Genomic DNA, 19,316 nt, shown 5'->3' with positions numbered 1-19,316 from the left:
TCTCTTTCTGTTTCTGTCTCTCTGTTTCTGTGTCTCTCTTTCTGTTTCTCTCTTTCTGTGTCTCTTTCTGTTTCTGTCTATCTTTCTCTGTTTCTGTCTCCCTTTCTGTGTCTGTCTCTCTCCTTCTCTGTCTCTCTCTCGCTCTCTGTCTCTGTGTGTCTTTCTCTCCCTCTCTCTCTCTCTCACTCTCCTCTCTCTCTCTCTCTCTCACCCTCCTCTCCCTCTGTTTCTCTCTGTCTCTCTCACCCTCCTCTCTCTCTCTCTCTCTCTTTCTCTCACCCTCCTCTCTCTCTCTCTCTCTCTCTCTCTCTCTCTCTCTCTCTCTCTCTCTCTCTCAGTGACTATGGCTTCAAGCTGAGCGAGGACCTGTCCCTCCAGGTGTGCCTGCCCGACCCCGAGTTCTCGGGGAACCTCTACGCCCCTCCCGTGCCCTGCCCCGTTGGCACTACCTACCGTCGCAGTACGGGGTAAGTCAATATCCCTTTGGTATTAACATATTGTCACTTCATCAGAAACCAAGCTTTACCCTTCTCATAATTATAGGCTTTACCCTTTTGTTAAGGTGACTGTTACGGCCTTGCAATGTGGGATGGGTCAGGATTATATGACCTAGCTGAGCTGAAGGGGTTTGGACTGAATTCATAGTGTGTCCCAAATGGGCCTTGGTAATAAAAAAAAAAGTAGTGCACTATAAAGGGAATAGGGTGCCGTTTGGGACGTACAAACAAATGTTGAGATACACTTGTCCTTGGTGGCAGACTGGCAGTGACATGTCTTGCAAAAACAAATGGCGTTACCTAGCGTACCAGTCTTCACCTCAGTCTTCTATGTTTTTTACTGCCACAAAGAGATGAGAGTTCGATATCAGCATGGTTATTGATGAATATGATATGCACTCTATGTAATTGGCGTCTTTTGTTGTCAGGGTAGAACTCTCTTTGTTCTTTTTTAGTGCTGTGGGGAAGAGGAAGGAGTGACGTCATTCCATTACATAGCCCTCGTTTATCATGGAGAACAGCCCCACCTAGTGTCATAAGGAGAGAAATGTCCCAGCAAAATCTTGACATACACTGAGTGTACAAAACATTAAGAACACCTTCCTAATATTGAGTTGCACCTCCTTTTGCCTTCAGAACAGCATCAATTCGTCGGGGCCTGGACTCTACAAGGTGTCGAAAGTGTTCCATAGGGATGCTGGCCCATGTTGACTCCAATGCTTCCCACAGTTGTATCAAGTTGGCTGGATGTCCTTTGGGTAGTGGACCATTCTTGATACACACGGGAAACTGTTGAGTGTGAAAAACCCAGTAGCGTTGCAGTTCTTGACACAAACCGGTGTGCCTGGCACCTACTACCATACCCCATTCAAAGGCACTTAAATCTTATGTCTTGCCCATTGACCCTCTGAATGGCACACGTACACAATCCATGTCTCAATTGTCTCAATAATTAAAAATCCTTCTTTAACCTGTCTCCTCCCTTTCATCTACACTGATTTTGAAGTGGATTGAACAAGTGACATCAACAAGGGATCATAGCTTTCACCTGGTTAGTCTATGTCATGGAAAGGGCAAGTTTTCTTAATGTTAAGTATACTCGGTGTGTATAAAATGGGGAACATGTAAATGTTTGTACTCCTCGTACACAACTACGCACAAGATACACTTTATGGGTGGTGGGTGTTTGTCTGACCATATTGTTAAGCAGTTTGTTTGTGTGTGTCTCTCTCTCTCTCTCGCTCTCTCAGGTACAGGAAGGTGTCTGGGGACAGCTGTAGTGGAGGGGATGTAGAAGCCAGACTGGATGGAGAGATGCTGCCCTGTCCTGTAGGAGGTAAGCCTCCCCTCTCTCAATTAAGTAACCGTCATTCGAGCTGGACCACTAGCCATCATGGTGGATGGGCCAATAAAGAAGCCATCATTAGTGCACAGCTTACTTACCCACATACAATCAGACGATGGACAGTAGGTATCAAGCACCTGGGAGTATGCTGATTTAAGATAAGTTTAGTCTTTTAGATCACAATGAATAAGAGACACCTGAATGAATGAATAAGAGACACTTGAATTAATGAATAAGAGATACCTGAATGAATGAATAAGAGACACTTGAATTAATGAATAAGAGATACCTGAATGAATGAATAAGAGACACTCTGAGACGCTTGATACTGGGTTCACAATTATTTTCCCTTTGAAAGGCCACAATGGAAAGGGGAGAACCTTATTCCTTTTTTGCCATTTATGAACGTGTTATTCATTGTGTTTCTATGGGCTATAGTAGTAAAGGCCAAATGAAGTATTTTAATATTACCTAAAGGGCCTAAAATTCAAAATCAAATAGCTCAATTATCCAAATCTAATTTTATTGGTCACATACACACGTTTAGCAGATGTGATTGCGGGTGTGGCGAAATGCTTGTGTTTCTAGCTCCAACAGTGCAGTAATATCTAACAAGTAATATCTAACAATTTCTCAACATATACCCAGTACACACAAATCTAATTAGGAATGATGAATTAAGACTATATAGATACAGTGGGGCAAAAAAGTATTTAGTCAGCCACCAATTGTGCAAGTTCTCCCACTTAAAAAGATGAGAGAGGCCTGTAATTTTCATCATAGGTAAGGAGAGGGGTACCTGTACAGAGTCAATGTGGAGGCTATATACAGGGGGTACCGGTTCAGAGTCCATGTGGAGGATATATACAGCGGGTACCGGTACAGAGTCAATGTGGCGGCTATATACAGGGGGTACCGGTACAGAGTCAATGTGGAGGCTATATACAGGGGGTACCGGTACAGAGTCAATGTGGAGGCTATATACAGGGGGTACCGGTACAGAGTCAATGTGGAGGCTATATACAGGGGGTACCGGTACAGAGTCAATGTGGAGGCTATATACAGGGGGTACCGGTACAGAGTCAATGTGGAGGCTATATACAGGGGGTACCGGTACAGAGTCAACGTGCGGGGGCACCGGTTAGTCGAGTTACAGAATAAAAGGCTATTTGTTGCTATTTTGTTACCAGTTGTTACTCTTCACATGGATGAAGATTAGAATGAATTGTTTTAAGTGTTCTTTTTTTTCTCCTGTTCTTCTCCAGAGAGCAATGAGTTCATCCTGTACGCTGTGAGGAACTCCATCCATCGCTATGACCTGGCCACAGGGACCGACCAGGTCCTGCCCCTCTCTGGTCTCCGCGAGGCCGTGGCCCTGGACTTTGACTACGAAAGGAACTGCCTCTACTGGGCCGACATCTCGCTGGACACCATACAGGTCAGTGCCTTCACAGAAGGCACTCAGCTGTAACCATGACTTACCCTATTCCCTATATAGTACATTACTTGTGTACTATATAGGGAATTAAATGCTATTTCGGACACAGAATCTATCCCACACACACTTCAGTGACCAAAAGTACATAGTGAATTGTGATTAGTGAAAACCATATACACACACTTCAGTGACCACATCCCTCCCTGTTCTCCCCCTCCAGAGGCTTTGTCTAAATGGCAGTACGGGACAGGAAGTGATCGTTAGGAAGGACCTGCAGAATGTGGAGGCCCTCACCTTTGACCCCATCAGCAGGCTTCTCTACTGGGTGGACGCCGGAGCGCAGAGGATTGAGGTAAACATGAGGAACAGGGATTTGTCCAATATTTTATATATACTGGGCAAAAATATAAACACAACATGCAATCACATTTTCAGTGATTTTACTAAGTTTACAGTTCATATAAGGAAATCAGTCAGTTGAATACGTTCATTAGGCCCTAATCTATGGATTTCACATGACTGGGCAGGGCTGGGGGGCAACTGGAGAGCCAGGGCCAGCAAATCAGAAGGAGTTGTTCCCCACAAAAGTGCTTTATTACAGACAGAAATACTCCTCAGTATCATCAGCTGTCTGGGTGGCTGGTCTCAGAGGATCCTGCAGCTGAAGAAGCCGGGTGTGGAGGTCCTGGGCTGGCGTAGTCACACGTGGTCTGCGGTTGTCAGGCCGGTTGGAAGTACTGCCAAATTCTCTGCTGCCAAATTCTTGAGACATCTGTGGCATTGTGTGACAAAACTGCACATTTTAGAGTGGCCTTTTATTGTCCCCAGCACAAGGTGCACCTGTGTAATGATCATGCTGTTTAATCAGCTTCTTGATATGCCATACCTGTCAGGTGGATGGATTATGTTGGCAAAGGAGAAATGTGTCACTAACAGGGATGTATAAAAAAATGCGCACAACATTTTAGAGAAATGAGCTTTTTGTGCGTATGGAACATTTCTGGTATCTTTTATTTCAGCTCATGAAAAATGGGACCAACACTTCACATGTTGCGATTATATTTTTGTTCAGTGTGTGTTTTTATTAGTTTATTTATTTATAAATGTGTTTATACATATATATGTATATATATTTATTTAGATTATATATATATATATTTAAACTGGGTGGTTCGAGCCCTGAATGCTGATTGGCTAAACACTGTGGTGTATCAGACCGAATACCATGAGTATGACAAAACATTTCATTATGTTGTTAACCAGTTTATAATAACAGCAATAAGGCACCTCAGGAGTTTGTGGTATATGGCCAATATACCATGGCTACGGGCTGTGTCCAGGCACTCCGTGTTGCGTTGTGCTTAAGAACAGCCTTCAGCCGTGGTGTGTGTGTGTATATTATTATACACTGCTCAAAAAAATAAAGGAACACTTAAACAACACAATGTAACTCCAAGTCAATCACACTTCTGTGAAATCAAACTGTCCACTTAGGAAGCAGCACTGATTGACAAGAAATTTCACATGCTGTTGTGCAAATGGAATAGACAACAGGTGGAAATTAAAGGCAATTAGCAAGACACCCCCAATAAAGGAGTGGTTCTGCAGGTGGTGACCATAGACCACTTCTCAGTTCCTATGCTTCCTGCCTGATGTTTTGGTCACTTTTGAATGCTGGCGGTGCTTTCACTCTAGTGGTAGCATGAGACGGAGTCTACAACCCACACAAGTGGCTCAGGTAGTGCAGCTCATCCAGGATGGCACATCAATGCGAGCTGTGGCAAGAAGGTTTGCTGTGTCTGTCAGCGTAGTGTCCAGAGCATGGAGGCGCTACCAGGAGACAGGCCAGTACATCAGGAGACGTGGAGGAGGCCGTAGGAGGGCAACAACCCAGCAGCAGGACCGCTACGTCCGCCTTTGTGCAAGGAGGAGCAGGAGGAGCACTGCCAGAGCCCTGCAAAATGACCTCCAGCAGGCCACAAATGTGCATGTGTCTGCTCAAACGGTCAGAAACAGACTCCATGAGGGTGGTATTGAGGGCCCGACGTCCACAGGTGGGGGTTGTGCTTACAGCCCAACACCGTGCAGGACGTTTGGCATTTGCCAGAGAACACCAAGATTGGCAAATTCGCCACTGGCGCCCTGTGCTCTTCACAGATGAAAGCAGGTTCACACTGAGCACGTGACAGACGTGACAGAGTCTGGAGACGCCGTGGAGAACGTTCTGCTGCCTGCAACATCCTCCAGCATGACGGTTTGGCGGTGGGTCAGTCATGGTGTGGGGTGGCATTTCTTTGGGGGGCCGCACAGCCCTCCATGTGCTCACCAGAGGTAGCCTGACTGCCATTAGGTACCGAGATGAGATCCTCAGACCCCTTGTGAGACCATATGCTGGTGCGGTTGGCCCTGTGTACCTCCTAATGCCAGACAATGCTAGACCTCATGTGGCTGGAGTGTCAGCAGTTCCTGCAAGAGGAAGGCATTGATGCTATGGACTGGCCCGTCCGTTCCCCAGACCTGAATCCAATTGAGCACATCTGGGACATCATGTCTCGCTCCATCCACCAATGCCACGTTGCACCACAGACTGTCCAGGAGTTGGCGGATGCTTTAGTCCAGGTCTGGGAGGAGATCCCTCAGGAGACCATCCGTCACCTCATCAGGAGCATGCCCAGGCGTTGTAGGGAGGTCATACAGGCACGTGGAGGCCACACACACTACTGAGCCTCATTTTGACTTGTTTTAAGGACATTAAATCAAAGTTGGATCAGCCTGTAGTGTGGTTTTCCACTTTAATTTTGAGTGTGACTCCAAATCCAGACCTCCATGGGTTGATAAATTAGATTTCCATTGATAATTTTTGTGTGATTTTGTTGTCAACACATTCAACTATGTAAAGAAAAAGTATTTAATAAGAATATTTCATTCATTCAGATCTAGGATGTTATTTTAGTGTTCCCTTTATTTTTTTGAGCAGTGTATTTATTTATTTAACCTTTTTTTTAACTAGGCAAGTCAGTTAAGAAATTGTTTTTATTTACAATGATGGCCAAACCCGGACGACGCTGGGCCAATTGTGCGCCACCCTATGGGACTCCCAATCACGGCCGGATGGGGTACAGCCTGGATATATTGGTCAAATACCACACCCCCTCGGGCCTTATTGCTTAAATATTTAATATTTTTGATTTAGATTTATTTCCTCACCTGATAAATAGTGTCAGGCAATACAGTGTGTGATGATGTTGACCCCCTCCATGTGTTGTGTTGTGTAGGTGTTTAACCCTGATGGTGACCCCCTCCATGTGTTGTGTTGTGTAGGTGTTTAACCCTGATGGTGACCCCCTCCATGTGTTGTGTTGTGTAGGTGTTTAACCCTGATGTTGACCCCCTCCATGTGTTGTGTTGTGTAGGTGTTTAACCCTGATGTTGACCCACTCCATGTGTTGTGTTGTGTAGGTGTTTAACCCTGATGTTGACCCACTCCATGTGTTGTGTTGTGTAGGTGTTTAACCCTGATGTTGACCCACTCCATGTGTTGTTGTGTAGGTGTTTAACCCTGATGGTGACCCCCTCCATGTGTTGTGTTGTGTAGGTGTTTAACCCTGATGGTGACCCCCTCCATGTGTTGTGTTGTGTTGTGTAGGTGTCTAACCCTGATGGTGACCCACTCCTTGTGTATGTGTTGTGTAGGTGTTTAACCCTGATGGTGACCCCCTCCATGTGTTGTGTTGTGTATGTGTTTAACCCTGATGGTGACCCCCTCCATGTGTATGTGTTGTGTAGGTGTTTAACCCTGATGGTGACCCCCTCCATGTGTTGTGTTGTGTAGGTGTCTAACCCTGATGGTGACCCACTCCTTGTGTATGGGTTGTGTAGGTGTCTAAACCAGATGGTGACCCACTCCTTGTGTATGTGTTGTGTAGGTGTCTAACCCTGATGGTGACCCACTCCTTGTGTATGGGTTGTGTAGGTGTCTAAACCTGATGGTGACCTACTCCTTGTGTATGTGTTGTGTAGGTGTCTAACTCTCATGGTGACCCACTCCTTGTGTTGTGTTGTTTAGGTGTCTAACCCTGATGGTGACCCACTCCTTGTGTTGTGTAGGTGTCTAAACCTGATGGTGACCCACTCCTTGTGTATGTGTTGTGTAGGTGTTTAACCCTGATGGTGACCCACTCCATGTGTTGTTGTGTAGGTGTCTAACCCTGATGGTGACCCACTCCATGTGTTGTTGTGTAGGTGTCTAACCCTGATGGGGACCTACGTCACACTCTACTCAACTCCTCAGTGCTGGAGCATCCCAGAGCTCTGGTCCTCATGCCAGGAGAGAGGTAACACAGTCTAATAACCTTGAATAACTACCATACATTTTTCAATCAAATACATTTAGAAAGCTTTTTTTACACAAAAAATGTCTCCCTCGTGACCGACTGGTAAAGGGGCAATCTGTGATCGCTACATACATCTTGGACTGTATCGCTTTGTTTTTGTTTGAACTGCAGATTGCCCCTTTACCGTAAATAACATCAATGCTAATATCTGTCTGATATACTTCCTTAATCTGTGATGCGTCTCCTACCAGCCTGATGTTCTGGACAGATTGGGGCGACCGTGCAGCCGGCGTGTACCGTGGCTACATGGACGGCTCCAACGTGTCTCGCATCGTGTCCGAGGGCGTCCGTTGGCCCAACGGCATCACGGCTGACGACAACTGGCTGTACTGGACCGAGGCCTACGGCGACCGCATCGAGCGGGCCGACTTCGCCGGCGGTCAGCGCAGCGTGGTCATGGAGGGCCTGCCTCACCCCTATGCCATTGCTGTTTTCAAGGTACTTTAGAACAGTTGATGTGTGCTTATGGACTGGACTATTCAGGCCCACTGTGATATTCATAGCCGTTTTTGATTATTTAAATGAATGTAAACCCGTTGATTCTTGAAGAATATCACTTATAAATGCCTTTACAAGCTTAGTTAATTTGTCTTAACGTCTTTTGATGTAGACTCAGTAGGACATCGTCGTACACAGCCTGTCAACTTCCTTCTTGCAGATGTCAACAACAACAGATTTAAAATCTGCCCAGAACTGTCCCTATTGACTTTTTCCAAATGTGCCCCCTCCCTTGAGGCATGTCCACATTGGAATTAGCCAATAGAGGCAGTCTTGGCAAATAAGAATGTTATTGATGGCTGGAAGCAAAACGTTGGCAAACTGGGTATGATGATGTCATATCCCCAGTGTTGAGTGTGTAACACTGGGGATAAGTCTGGCACACACTGTAGTACAGTCCCACTGTAAAATATATCCAGGTTTGTTTTCATAATCTCACAGTTACTGGGCAAATCCTCATTGGCCTGTGTGTGTTTTCAGAATGACCTGTACTGGGATGACTGGTCAAGGAGGGGCATCTTCAAGGCTCCCAAAGCAGGCTCCCAGGACAATGAACTCATAGTGGGTAGACTAACCGGGGTCATGGACCTCAAAATCTTCTACAAAGGCAAGACTAGAGGTGAGAGACAAGCAGCGAAATCATATTTAAAAATCAATGCCCATTGTAAGTACACCTTCCAAGAACTTCAATTGTCAGCATTAAATAGATATTATCAGAATGCTGCTCTGGAAGGGACAATACTGGAAGCTTTGTTTGGACAGCCACACTACTTCAGCAGAGTTAGATGAGTGGCATGATTGGATCTAAGTGTAACTGTCTGCTCATGACAAACCCGTGTGTGTCTCCACTCTTCCAGGCCATAATGCCTGTGCAGACCAACCCTGCAGCCTACTGTGTCTGCCCCAGCCCGGGCACCGCCACACCTGTGTCTGCCCCGACGGCACGCCCACCACCACCCGACCCGACGGACAGCTCCAGTGCCAGTGTCCCACCGGCTACCAGCTCCACAACAACACCTGCGTCAAGACAGGTGAGGCCTGGCACACACACACTAACATACGTGCGCATCGGCTCTCTGACAGACAAACAAGCGCGCACACACACACACACACACACACACACACACACACACACACACACACACACACAATGGCCTCTGTGGGCACAAAATACTACTGATCAAATCTCACATTTTGTAGGTGTAGTAGACCTTACTGTGAAATGGTTCTTTATGAGCACTTAACTAATTCATGCCATACGATTAACCTACAATGCAGTTTGAAAAAAGTAGGTAAGAAAAATGTTGTAGCTAAACTAAAGAAAAAATAGTAACCCAATTAAAATAACAATAACGAGGCTATATATGTGCATGTATAGAGGGGTAAAATGACAAATGCATGATAAAGTATTGAGGTTCTCGACAGTCCTTCAGGCGACCCTATCACACTACTACAGATCCACAAAGGTGCAGGCTTTTGTTCCCACCTAGCACTAACACCTGTGCCACCTAATTCAACTCATCGCCAAGCGATGAGTTGTAATCAGGCGTTTTAGTACTGGGCTGGACCAAAAGCCTGCAGAGCCTGCGGGTGGGACCATCGCCAGGATTCGGGATTGAAGATCCCTGCCTCAGTGAATGTAGAGAACCACTGCCCTCCTCCCCCTCTCTTCCTGACTGGCTGTGTGACTGGTGGTTGTTCTGCAAGGACCACTTTGGAAAGAAGTGTTTTCATTGACACTTTCAGTTGCTGTCCTTCAGGATTCAGATACACTTCTTGATGATGTGCGTTTTATTTGCAATCCAAAATGGAATGAAATTAAACTCCCCCAGAACACACGTGCCTGCCCAACCAGTACCGCTGCGCCAACGGCAAGTGTATCAGCAGCATCTGGAAGTGCGACAGCGACAACGACTGCGGCGACATGAGCGACGAGCAGGAGTGCCGTGAGTGAAGCCAAAATGGCACCCTATTTCCCATATAGTGCACTACTTTGGGTCAGACCATTTCAGACACACAGCTAGACAATGGACAACTCACTCAGATTATTTTGTTTATTATTATTGTGGTAAAAAATGATTGTGTGCTGAGTTCTTGTTTGTGTACATAGTGAATCAAATGGATCCAACAGATAATGTTCAATAGAGCCGGACTAGAGTTTGTTGCTGTCACTGTCACAATACACTCTGCTGCTGTTCTCTCTCTGTCCTTCTGGCCTCAATGTCAACACCCTGTCATTCTGTCTGTCCCTCTGCCCCCTGTCCGTCCCCCTCCAGCCACCACCTCCTGTGACCCGTCCATCCAGTATCGCTGTGTGGCGTCCGGCTCCTGCATCCCGCTGGCCTTCAAGTGTGACCACGAGGACGACTGTGGGGACAACAGTGACGAGGAACACTGTGGTACGAGGACGAGAGTGTGTGTGTGTTTTTTGTATCCATCCATTCAGTCGTGTGTGTGTGTGTGTGTGTGTGTGCGTGTGCATGCACTTCCAAGCATGTTTTTTTTTCCTGACAACGTGTGCTCTAGCCTGTATGACTTTTGAGATCGTATATAGCCTATGTGATGCTTCCTCTGATTACTGACCGTGTGTGTGTGTGTGTGTGTGTGTGTGTGTCCCAGAGAGTCACCAGTGTGGATCAGGGGAGTTCTCGTGTGCGCGGGGCGTGTGTATCCGCGAGGCCTGGCGATGTGATGGAGACAATGACTGCAGGGACTGGTCAGACGAAGCCAACTGTACAGGTGAGATCAGGAACATGTTCAAAAAGAATCCACTGTGGAACGTTGCACAAGTCTCTCTCTTACTCTCTCTCTCTTACTCTCCCTCCCTCCCTCCCTCCCTCCCTCCCTCCCTCCCTCCCTCCCTCCCTCCCGGTCTCAGTGGGTCACCACACCTGTGAGGCCAGTAGTTTCCAGTGTCTTACGGGCCACTGTATCCCTAAGCGCTGGGTGTGTGACGGTGATGACGACTGTCAGGACAGCTCTGATGAGGAGCAAGCACACTGCGGTGAGGGGACACACACACACAAACTCACACACGCACAGACACAGCCCTCTCTCTGCTTGACCACAACACCCATGATGTTATGTCATTGTTATGACAATACTATGACAGTGTCCGGTAGCATTTATGAAGGACAGTTCAAGCAAAGTGTTACCCAGATTTCTATGCCCAGCCTTTGATAGGAGGGTTTGGCACTAACACATGCTGTGTTGTTGTTGACAGTGGGGGATCGCTGTAATGGCTTCCTGTGTTCCAACGGCACCTGTCTGCCTGCCAGCGCCCACTGCAACGGAGTACAGGACTGCCCAGGGGGCGCCGACGAGCAACACTGTGGTGAGTGACCAACTGAAAGTCGAACTAGAATCTATTTCTACGCTGCAGACATTGTGTATGTGTATCGTCAGTGTTGTTTTTCGCCTGCTACCCCAGATGCACTTTGGTCTTTTGAAAAACGGAAACATTTGAGGGTTATTGTCGTAGAAAAGAGTTAAAATGAAACGTTTGTTGAGACGTATATCCCATTGTAATATAGTAGTACTCTGTGTGTGTGTGTGTGTCCTCCTTGCAGATCCCCTGTGTACGCGCTACATGGATTTTGTGTGTCAGAACCGAGCCCAGTGCCTGTTCCAGTCTCTGGTGTGTGACGGCACCAAACACTGCGAGGACGGATCCGATGAGGACGTGGCCTACGCCGGCTGCTGTGAGTCCTTCTCCTCTAACCCCACCGTCACAGAAAACACTACAACGTTGCTGATATCTACAGTCACTAAATACATATATATTTTCCTGTGCATGTGACCGAACCTGGGTCATGTTCAAAAGGAAAAATCCAGAGGGAAACATTTAAAAACGTGCAACGGAAAAGAAACAAGCATTCCTTATTTGGTTTCACTCCGTTTTCTCCGTGAACCAGGAACATGTTTTGGCCGGGTCAGGAAAAACTAAATGAATCTGCCGGTCCTAGAAAGGCATTGAAACATCTCTCCCTCTAGCCACTCACCCGGAGTTTGAGAAGACGTGTGACCCCTACAACTTCCAGTGTGCCAACGGGTTGTGTGTGAGCCTGGGGTGGAAGTGTGACGGCATGAACGACTGCGGGGACTACTCTGACGAGGCCAACTGTGGTGAGTACACACATTGTGTGTGTTTGCGTGTCACATGCATCAGTTGTGTTCACTGCAGCGCTTTATAAAGGAAGTGTTTGTATCTAGAAATTAGATTATTCCTGAGTGTGTGTATGTTTCAGGCTCCCCCACTGAGGGGCCAGGCTGCACGCGGGACTTCCAATACGAGTGTCGTAACGGGCGCTGTGTGCCCTCCTGGTGGAAGTGTGACGGAGAGAATGACTGTGGAGACTGGTCTGACGAGGCTCAGTGCTCTGGTACACCCTCTCTCTCTGTGTCCATCTCGCTCGCTCTGTGTCCGTCTGTCTCCCTCGTTCTGTGTCCGTATGTCTCGCTCGCTCTGTGTCCGTCTGTCTCCCTCGTTCTGTGTCCGTATGTCTCGCTCGCTCTGTGTCCGTCTGTCTCCCTCGTTCTGTGTCCATATGTCTCGCTCGCTCTGTGTCCGTATGTCTCGCTCGCTCTGTGTCCGTCTGTCTCGCTCGCTCTGTGTCCGTCTGTCTCGCTCGCTCTGTGTACGTCTGTCTCGCTCGCTCGCTCTGTGTCCGTCTGTCTCGCTCGCTCGCTCTGTGTCCGTCTGTCTCGCTCGCTCGCTCTGTGTCCGTCTGTCTCGCTCGCTCGCTCTGTGTCCGTCTGTCTCGCTCGCTCGCTCTGTGTCCGTCTGTCTCGCTCGCTCGCTCTGTGTCCGTCTGTCTCGCTCGCTCGCTCTGTGTCCGTCTGTCTCGCTCGCTCGCTCTGTGTCCGTCTGTCTCGCTCGCTCGCTCTGTGTCCGTCTGTCTCCCTCGCTCTGTGTCCGTCTGTCTCCCTCGCTCTGTGTCCGTCTGTCTCGCTCGCTCTGTGTCCGTCTGTTTTGCTCGCTCTGTGTCCGTCTGTCTCGCTCTGTGTCCGCCTCGCTCGCTTTGTGTCCGTCTCGCTCGCTGTCTTTTTCTCTGCCTCTCTCGCTGCCTCTCTCGCTGCCTCTCTCGCTCTCTCTCTCTCTCTCGCTGTCTCTCTCGCTCTCTCTCTCGCTGCCTCTCTCGCTCTGCCTTTCGCTGCCTCTCTCGCTCTGACTCTCCTTCTCTGCCTCTCTGCCTTTCTCGCTCTCTTTGCCTCTCTCGCTGTCTCTCTCGCTGTCTCTCTCGCTCTCTCTCTCGCTGTCTCTCTCGCTCTCTCTCTCGCTGCCTCTCTCGCTCTGCCTCTCGCTGCCTCTCGCTCTGACTCTCTCTGCCTCTGCCTCTCTTGCTCTCTCTGACTCTCTCGCTCTTTCTCTCTGACTCTCTCTCTCTGACTCTCTCTCTCATTTTCTCTCTCTCTTACTCTGTCACTCCTGCCAGATCTCTCTTACCAAACCATTTGAAGTGCTATATGTATCTACACCTCTTCCTCTCTGTTTTCTTAGGAGGAGTCACGCCCCACACCCCTGCCCCAGGCCCGTCGTCCTGCGCCCCTAACCGCTTCCACTGTGGCTCGGGAGCCTGTATAGTCAACTCCTGGGTGTGTGACGGCTACGCTGACTGTCCCGATGGCAGTGATGAGCTGGGCTGTCCCACAGGTGAACCACCGTCTCCATCTACACCAAAGGGCTTGTCACCTTGGCTACACAGCTCAGGACTAGTTATATAGCTGTATGTAGGTAGGGCCAGGTGGTTATTCCTGACCATGTGACTTGGCCAGAAAACACTTTGGAGCTACTTGTCTCCTTTCATTCATCTGCCGCGATTGGAAAATACTGATGGTGGAATCTCAACATTAGGCAGGGTACGGTAAGACAGAGGAGGGCTTTTTTTGCTCGCTCAGACGCTCTCTTCTGTGAGACTGTTTCAGACGTGTGGTTATGTTCTGTTTCCATGGCAGCAGCCAATGGCACGGCGACACAGGCTCCGTGGCTCACCCAAGCCCCTCCCCTGCCCCCTGGCCACTGCAGCAGGGGCCAGTTCCTCTGCCGGAAGCCCCCCACCTGCATCTCTGACTGGCAGCGCTGCGACGGCCACCAACACTGCCTGGACGGTTCGGACGAAGCCCACTGTCGTAAGTGTTACACACAGAGTGTGAAGGACCTATGCTCCCCATTCATCCAGCCAGTCAGTACAGACTTGAGTGGAAACTTTCAAACTGGCCAAAAAGGTGCGTCTGATACACATAGCCAACCCAGTAACGGTGTTCATTCATAAAATGCACAAAACACAGTTCCATCTTGAGTCAGTACCACAAAAAAAAAATGACTAAGACACTGGAGTGTTGACGTCTCAGTCTGCGTGCCAAGTAAACCTTGAAAGGGGATGTGGTTCTCACACTTCTCTTCTCCTTTTCTCTCTTTCCCTTCCTCCCCCTGTCTTCTTTCTCTCGCTCTCTCTGTCTGGTAGCCACGCGAGGGCCTCTGACGTGTGCGAACGGCACGCGCTGCGCTGACGGGGAGGCCTGCGTGCTGGACGGTGAGAAATGTGACGGCTTCATGGACTGCTCCGACCACAGCGACGAGGACAACTGCACCAGTGAGTCTTCAGTAGTCAGGCTTCTTCCGCACTTAAAATGGAGACTAGGGAATGTACAACCATCACACGTTGCGGGCAACTTCCTGCTTTACAGACGTCAACAACAACAGAATTAAAATCTGCCCAAGAAAGACTGCCTGAAACAGACCCACACCGAGCTAATAGAGGCAGTCCTGGCCAATTCTAATGTTATTGTTGTTGTTTATTTCTGTATTCAGGAAGTGGCCCTGCTGTGTATTACAATGTCACATTGCTGAGTCTACTTTTAATGAAACTCATGTCACAGCCCCAATCAATGTACATAAGCAGAGTCTTCAGTCATCCAGGTGAGGGTGATGGCGTAGTATCTCTCCTCTCTAACGTTTGTACTGGGGGTGGGTTTCTGACCTGTGTAGCCGACTCTCTGGTCTACAAGATCCAGAACCTGCGGTGGACGGCAGACTTCTCTGGCGCCATCACCCTCACCTGGTCCAGACCTAAGAACCTGCCCCTGACCTCTTGCTACTTCCTCATCTACTTCAGGTCAGTCTGTGTGTTCTGTCTGTCTGTGTTAGTGTCGTGAGTGAGTGAGTGAGTGAGTGAGTGAGTGAGTCTCCAGGGCCAGCTCTAGCCTTTTGGGGGCCCTAAGCAAGTTTTGGTCCCCCCCCAACCTTGCTGCAAACATTTTTAGTGGCTCCTCTCTTGACAGCGTAGAGAATAATTTTTAGTTAATTTCCTGCAATTCTACACATTTTGCCATGGGGCATAGAAACATTTTGCAGTTTTAAAGCAAGTTTTCTGTAATTGTAAAAATTGTATAACATTTTTATAACACATTGCAATTCTACTCATTTTTCCATGGGTTGGAGATGTAGTTTTAAAGCTAAATTCCTGTAGTATTATTCACATTTCCCCATGAGTTATGCCATATTAATATGATGTCTGCGTGAGGATGACTAACAAAATAAATGGGGGGCCCCCTGGATGTCAGGGCCCTGGTCACATGTCCTGCGTGCCCGCTCAATATTCAGCCATGATTACTACAAGTTTAGATAGCTAGCTAGCTAACTACCAATCTGAAAATTGTCAGCTGACATGGCTAATTGAGTGACTGTCTGTGACATAATGAGAGAAACTGTCGAATGACGCACAACCAATTCAAATTACACCTGGTGTATTCTAATATTCTTACTCTCAATAGTAAGTTGAGACCCCCAAAAATAAAAAGTTTGAGTTTTTAGGGCTTGGGGGCCCCTAGCAGCCGGGGCCTCTAAGCAACCGCTTATGTCGTGTTTGCGTGTATGTGTCTGACTGTATGGGTCTGACTGTGTGTGTCTGACTGTGTATGTATGTCTGTCTCTGTGTGCTAGGCTGGTGGGCACCCAACAGTGGACCTCTATGGACACACACAGCAACAAGAGCAGCTACACCCTGTCGGTGCTGAAGCCAGACACCACGTACCAGGTGAAGGTTCTGACCCAGTGTCTCAGCAAGCAGCACAAGACCAACGATGTGTTGACCCTGAGAACGCCCGAGGGATGTGAGTACTGTCTCGTGTGTAGACTACACGACTTTCCAAATCCTAAGATCGCTGAGCCTCTCGTTAAACCACCGTCTCTCCTGTAGGGGTTTGTCTTTCCGACGTAGTGGTGCGCTCGCTGAACGATGTGACCCCCAACGGGGGGGGGGGGGGGTCGCACACTACAAGATTCTTCACTTGCCCGCGATGATCTCGACACCACGCTGTCTCGCGAAAACAATGATGTGATTCGATTGTTAACGTTAGCTGTGGCTAGTCAGACTTGCCGTACAGAGTTGAAATACCTGCTCAATCCATTTTTGAGTTGAACGACATTGCTCGTGGCGAGCTCTCATTGGCTATTGCTGATCACTGTTCTTAAAATGGAGAGGGTAGAGGGGAAGGGGAGCGATGAGGGGGAGTGAAAGGGAGAGGGAGCAAGACACACGATCATTTTACTGTGTTTATTCACAGCAGTTGAATGCTCACCCTAGTTGAATGCACTACTTGTAAAAGTGCGCGGCTAACTGACAGGCAAAATGAGTAACAGAAGGAATACAGGAAGGTTTTTCTGGACCCAGATTAAGCCCCTGGACTGATGCTCAGTGGAGAATCTCCATTGAAAGGGTCTTGGAAATACCTCTTTAGTGTTTATATCACTGTTATGTTACTTTTGAAGTTTGTGGCCTGCCCGCTAACAGTGTTTTCGAATGGAATATTATGGTGGATCGACAGTACTGTTATGTAATGTTTGTTGCAGTGCCCGACCCCCCCAGAAACCTGCAGCTGTCGTGTGACCACGGAGAGGACGGCACGGTGGAGGCCTCGTGGAGCGCTCCGGACAAAGCCCACGGCCTGATCCGGGAGTACATTGTGAGTTAGCCTGCCCAGATACTCAATGTCGTTTCCTCTGGTAAACCTATTAACCGCCTCTCCGTTAGTGTCATGTCCTGAGCAGTAGGGCTATAAGAAGAGATAGAAACATACGCACAACCGTTGGCTTTGAGCGGGTGCTGGATATCAAAGTAAATGTTCACCAGAAAAATATGAAAGACTTTGAACATGAAAAGAGTTTCAACCCTGTCTTTCCTGTTTTGTTTCTCTGACTGTGTGTGTGCGTGTGTGTGTGTGTGTGTGTGTGTGTGTGTGTGTGTGTGAGACAGGTGGAGTACAGTGAAAAAGGTGTGGAGTGGTTCTCTCAGCGAAGCACCGGCAACAGTGTGGAGGTCAAAAACCTACAGCCCAGCACTCTGTACAAGTTTAGAGTAAGAGACCTGTCTTTCAGAGCAGCTTCATAATGACATTTGGGTCCTTAGCATTAGAGCAAGGTAACATGAGCTCTTAGAATTGTTGAGTTGTGAGCCTGTCTGATGAGTTGTAAACCTGTGTGTTTTCAGGTGGCAGCAGTGACGGGTCGAGGTATGGGGAACTGGACTGAGGTTAAATCCATCATGCCCAAGAAAGGTATGACAATCTCTCATGATCATTGCCCTGACAATATATAATTTGGCAATGTGATAGTTTGATAAATTTGACCAATTCACTAATCCAGGGTTTGTTAAAGTATGTGAGAGGTGGGTCGCAAGTTAGAAGAATGTATCTGTAATCACACGCTACAGTGCCTTGCGAAAGTATTCGGCCCCCTTGAACTTTGCGACCTTTTGCCACATTTCAGGCTTCAAACATAAAGATATAAAACTGTATTTTTTTGTGAAGAATCAACAACAAGTGGGACACAATCATGAAGTGGAACGACATTTATTGGATATTTCAAACTTTTTTAACAAATCAAAAACTGAAAAATTGGGCGTGCAAAATTATTCAGCCCCTTTACTTTCAGTGCAGCAAACTCTCTCCAGAAGTTCAGTGAGGATCTCTGAATGATCCAATGTTGACCTAAATGACTAATAATGATAAATACAATCCACCTGTGTGTAATCAAGTCTCCGTATAAATGCACCTGCACTGTGATAGTCTCAGAGGTCCGTTAAAAGTGCAGAGAGCATCATGAAGAACAAGGAACACACCAGGCAGGTCCGAGATACTGTTGTGAAGAAGTTTAAAGCCGGATTTGGATACAAAAAGATTTCCCAAGCTTTAAACATCCCAAGGAGCACTGTGCAAGCGATAATATTGAAATGGAAGGAGTATCAGACCACTGCAAATCTACCAAGACCTGGCCGTCCCTCTAAACTTTCAGCTCATACAAGGAGAAGACTGATCAGAGATGCAGCCAAGAGGCCCATGATCACTCTGGATGAACTGCAGAGATCTACAACTGAGGTGGGAGACTCTGTCCATAGGACAACAATCAGTCGTATATTGCACAAATCTGGCCTTTATGGAAGAGTGGCAAGAAGAAAGCCATTTCTTAAGATATCCATAAAAAGTGTTGTTTAAAGTTTGCCACAAGCCACCTGGGAGACACACCAAACATGTGGAAGAAGGTGCTCTGGTCAGATGAAACCAAAATGGAACTTTTTGGCAACAATGCAAAACGTTATGTTTGGCGTAAAAGAAACACAGCTCATCACCATGAACACACCATCCCCACTGTCAAACATGGTGGTGGCAGCATCATGGTTTGGGCCTGCTTTTCTTCAGCAGGGACAGGGAAGATGGTTAAAATTTATGGGAAGATGGATGGAGCCAAATACAGGACCATTCTGGAAGAAAACCTGATGGAGTCTGCAAAAGACCTGAGACTGGGACGGAGATTTGTCTTCCAACAAGACAATGATCCAAAACATAAAGCAAAATCTACAATGGAATGGTTCAAAAATTAACATATCCAGGTGTTAGAATGGCCAAGTCAAAGTCCAGACCTGAATCCAATCGAGAATCTGTGGAAAGAACTGAAAACTGCTGTTCACAAATGCTCTCCATCCAACCTCACTGAGCTCGAGCTGTTTTGCAAGGAGGAATGGGAAAAAATTTCAGTCTCTCGATGTGCAAAACTGATAGAGACATACCCCAAGCGACTTACAGCTGTAATCGCAGCAAAAGGTGGCGCTACAAAGTATTAACTTAAGGGGGCTGAATAATTTTGCACG

General features: G+C 47.6%; 1 protein-coding gene across 2 annotated transcripts in view; it reads left to right on the top strand.

The window, feature by feature from the left end:
• LOC110503325 (sortilin-related receptor) overlaps positions 1 to 19,316 on the top strand; it is a 72,951-nt gene that overhangs the window by 45,553 nt on the left and 8,082 nt on the right. The window contains exons 15-38 of one of the 2 annotated variants that reach the window (XM_036961905.1): positions 339 to 467; positions 1,748 to 1,833; positions 3,108 to 3,280; positions 3,501 to 3,632; positions 7,523 to 7,614; positions 7,866 to 8,112; positions 8,653 to 8,791; positions 9,030 to 9,203; positions 10,005 to 10,118; positions 10,449 to 10,571; positions 10,792 to 10,911; positions 11,051 to 11,176; positions 11,396 to 11,506; positions 11,742 to 11,873; positions 12,166 to 12,297; positions 12,420 to 12,554; positions 13,673 to 13,825; positions 14,131 to 14,301; positions 14,637 to 14,765; positions 15,161 to 15,287; positions 16,115 to 16,284; positions 17,024 to 17,136; positions 17,427 to 17,528; positions 17,661 to 17,727. In XM_036961905.1, the coding sequence (XP_036817800.1) occupies positions 339 to 467; positions 1,748 to 1,833; positions 3,108 to 3,280; positions 3,501 to 3,632; positions 7,523 to 7,614; positions 7,866 to 8,112; positions 8,653 to 8,791; positions 9,030 to 9,203; positions 10,005 to 10,118; positions 10,449 to 10,571; positions 10,792 to 10,911; positions 11,051 to 11,176; positions 11,396 to 11,506; positions 11,742 to 11,873; positions 12,166 to 12,297; positions 12,420 to 12,554; positions 13,673 to 13,825; positions 14,131 to 14,301; positions 14,637 to 14,765; positions 15,161 to 15,287; positions 16,115 to 16,284; positions 17,024 to 17,136; positions 17,427 to 17,528; positions 17,661 to 17,727 (3,197 nt within the window). Of the gene's footprint in view, positions 1 to 338; positions 468 to 1,747; positions 1,834 to 3,107; positions 3,281 to 3,500; positions 3,633 to 7,522; positions 7,615 to 7,865; positions 8,113 to 8,652; positions 8,792 to 9,029; positions 9,204 to 10,004; positions 10,119 to 10,448; positions 10,572 to 10,791; positions 10,912 to 11,050; positions 11,177 to 11,395; positions 11,507 to 11,741; positions 11,874 to 12,165; positions 12,298 to 12,419; positions 12,555 to 13,672; positions 13,826 to 14,127; positions 14,302 to 14,636; positions 14,766 to 15,160; positions 15,288 to 16,114; positions 16,285 to 17,023; positions 17,137 to 17,426; positions 17,529 to 17,660; positions 17,728 to 19,316 lie in introns of both variants that reach the window. The other variant, XM_036961904.1, reaches the window with a different exon arrangement.

Source organism: Oncorhynchus mykiss, chromosome 24 (assembly GCF_013265735.2).
Source record: "Oncorhynchus mykiss isolate Arlee chromosome 24, USDA_OmykA_1.1, whole genome shotgun sequence".
Classification (NCBI taxonomy): domain Eukaryota; kingdom Metazoa; phylum Chordata; class Actinopteri; order Salmoniformes; family Salmonidae; genus Oncorhynchus; species Oncorhynchus mykiss.
This window is presented reverse-complemented; position numbering and strand designations above follow the sequence as displayed.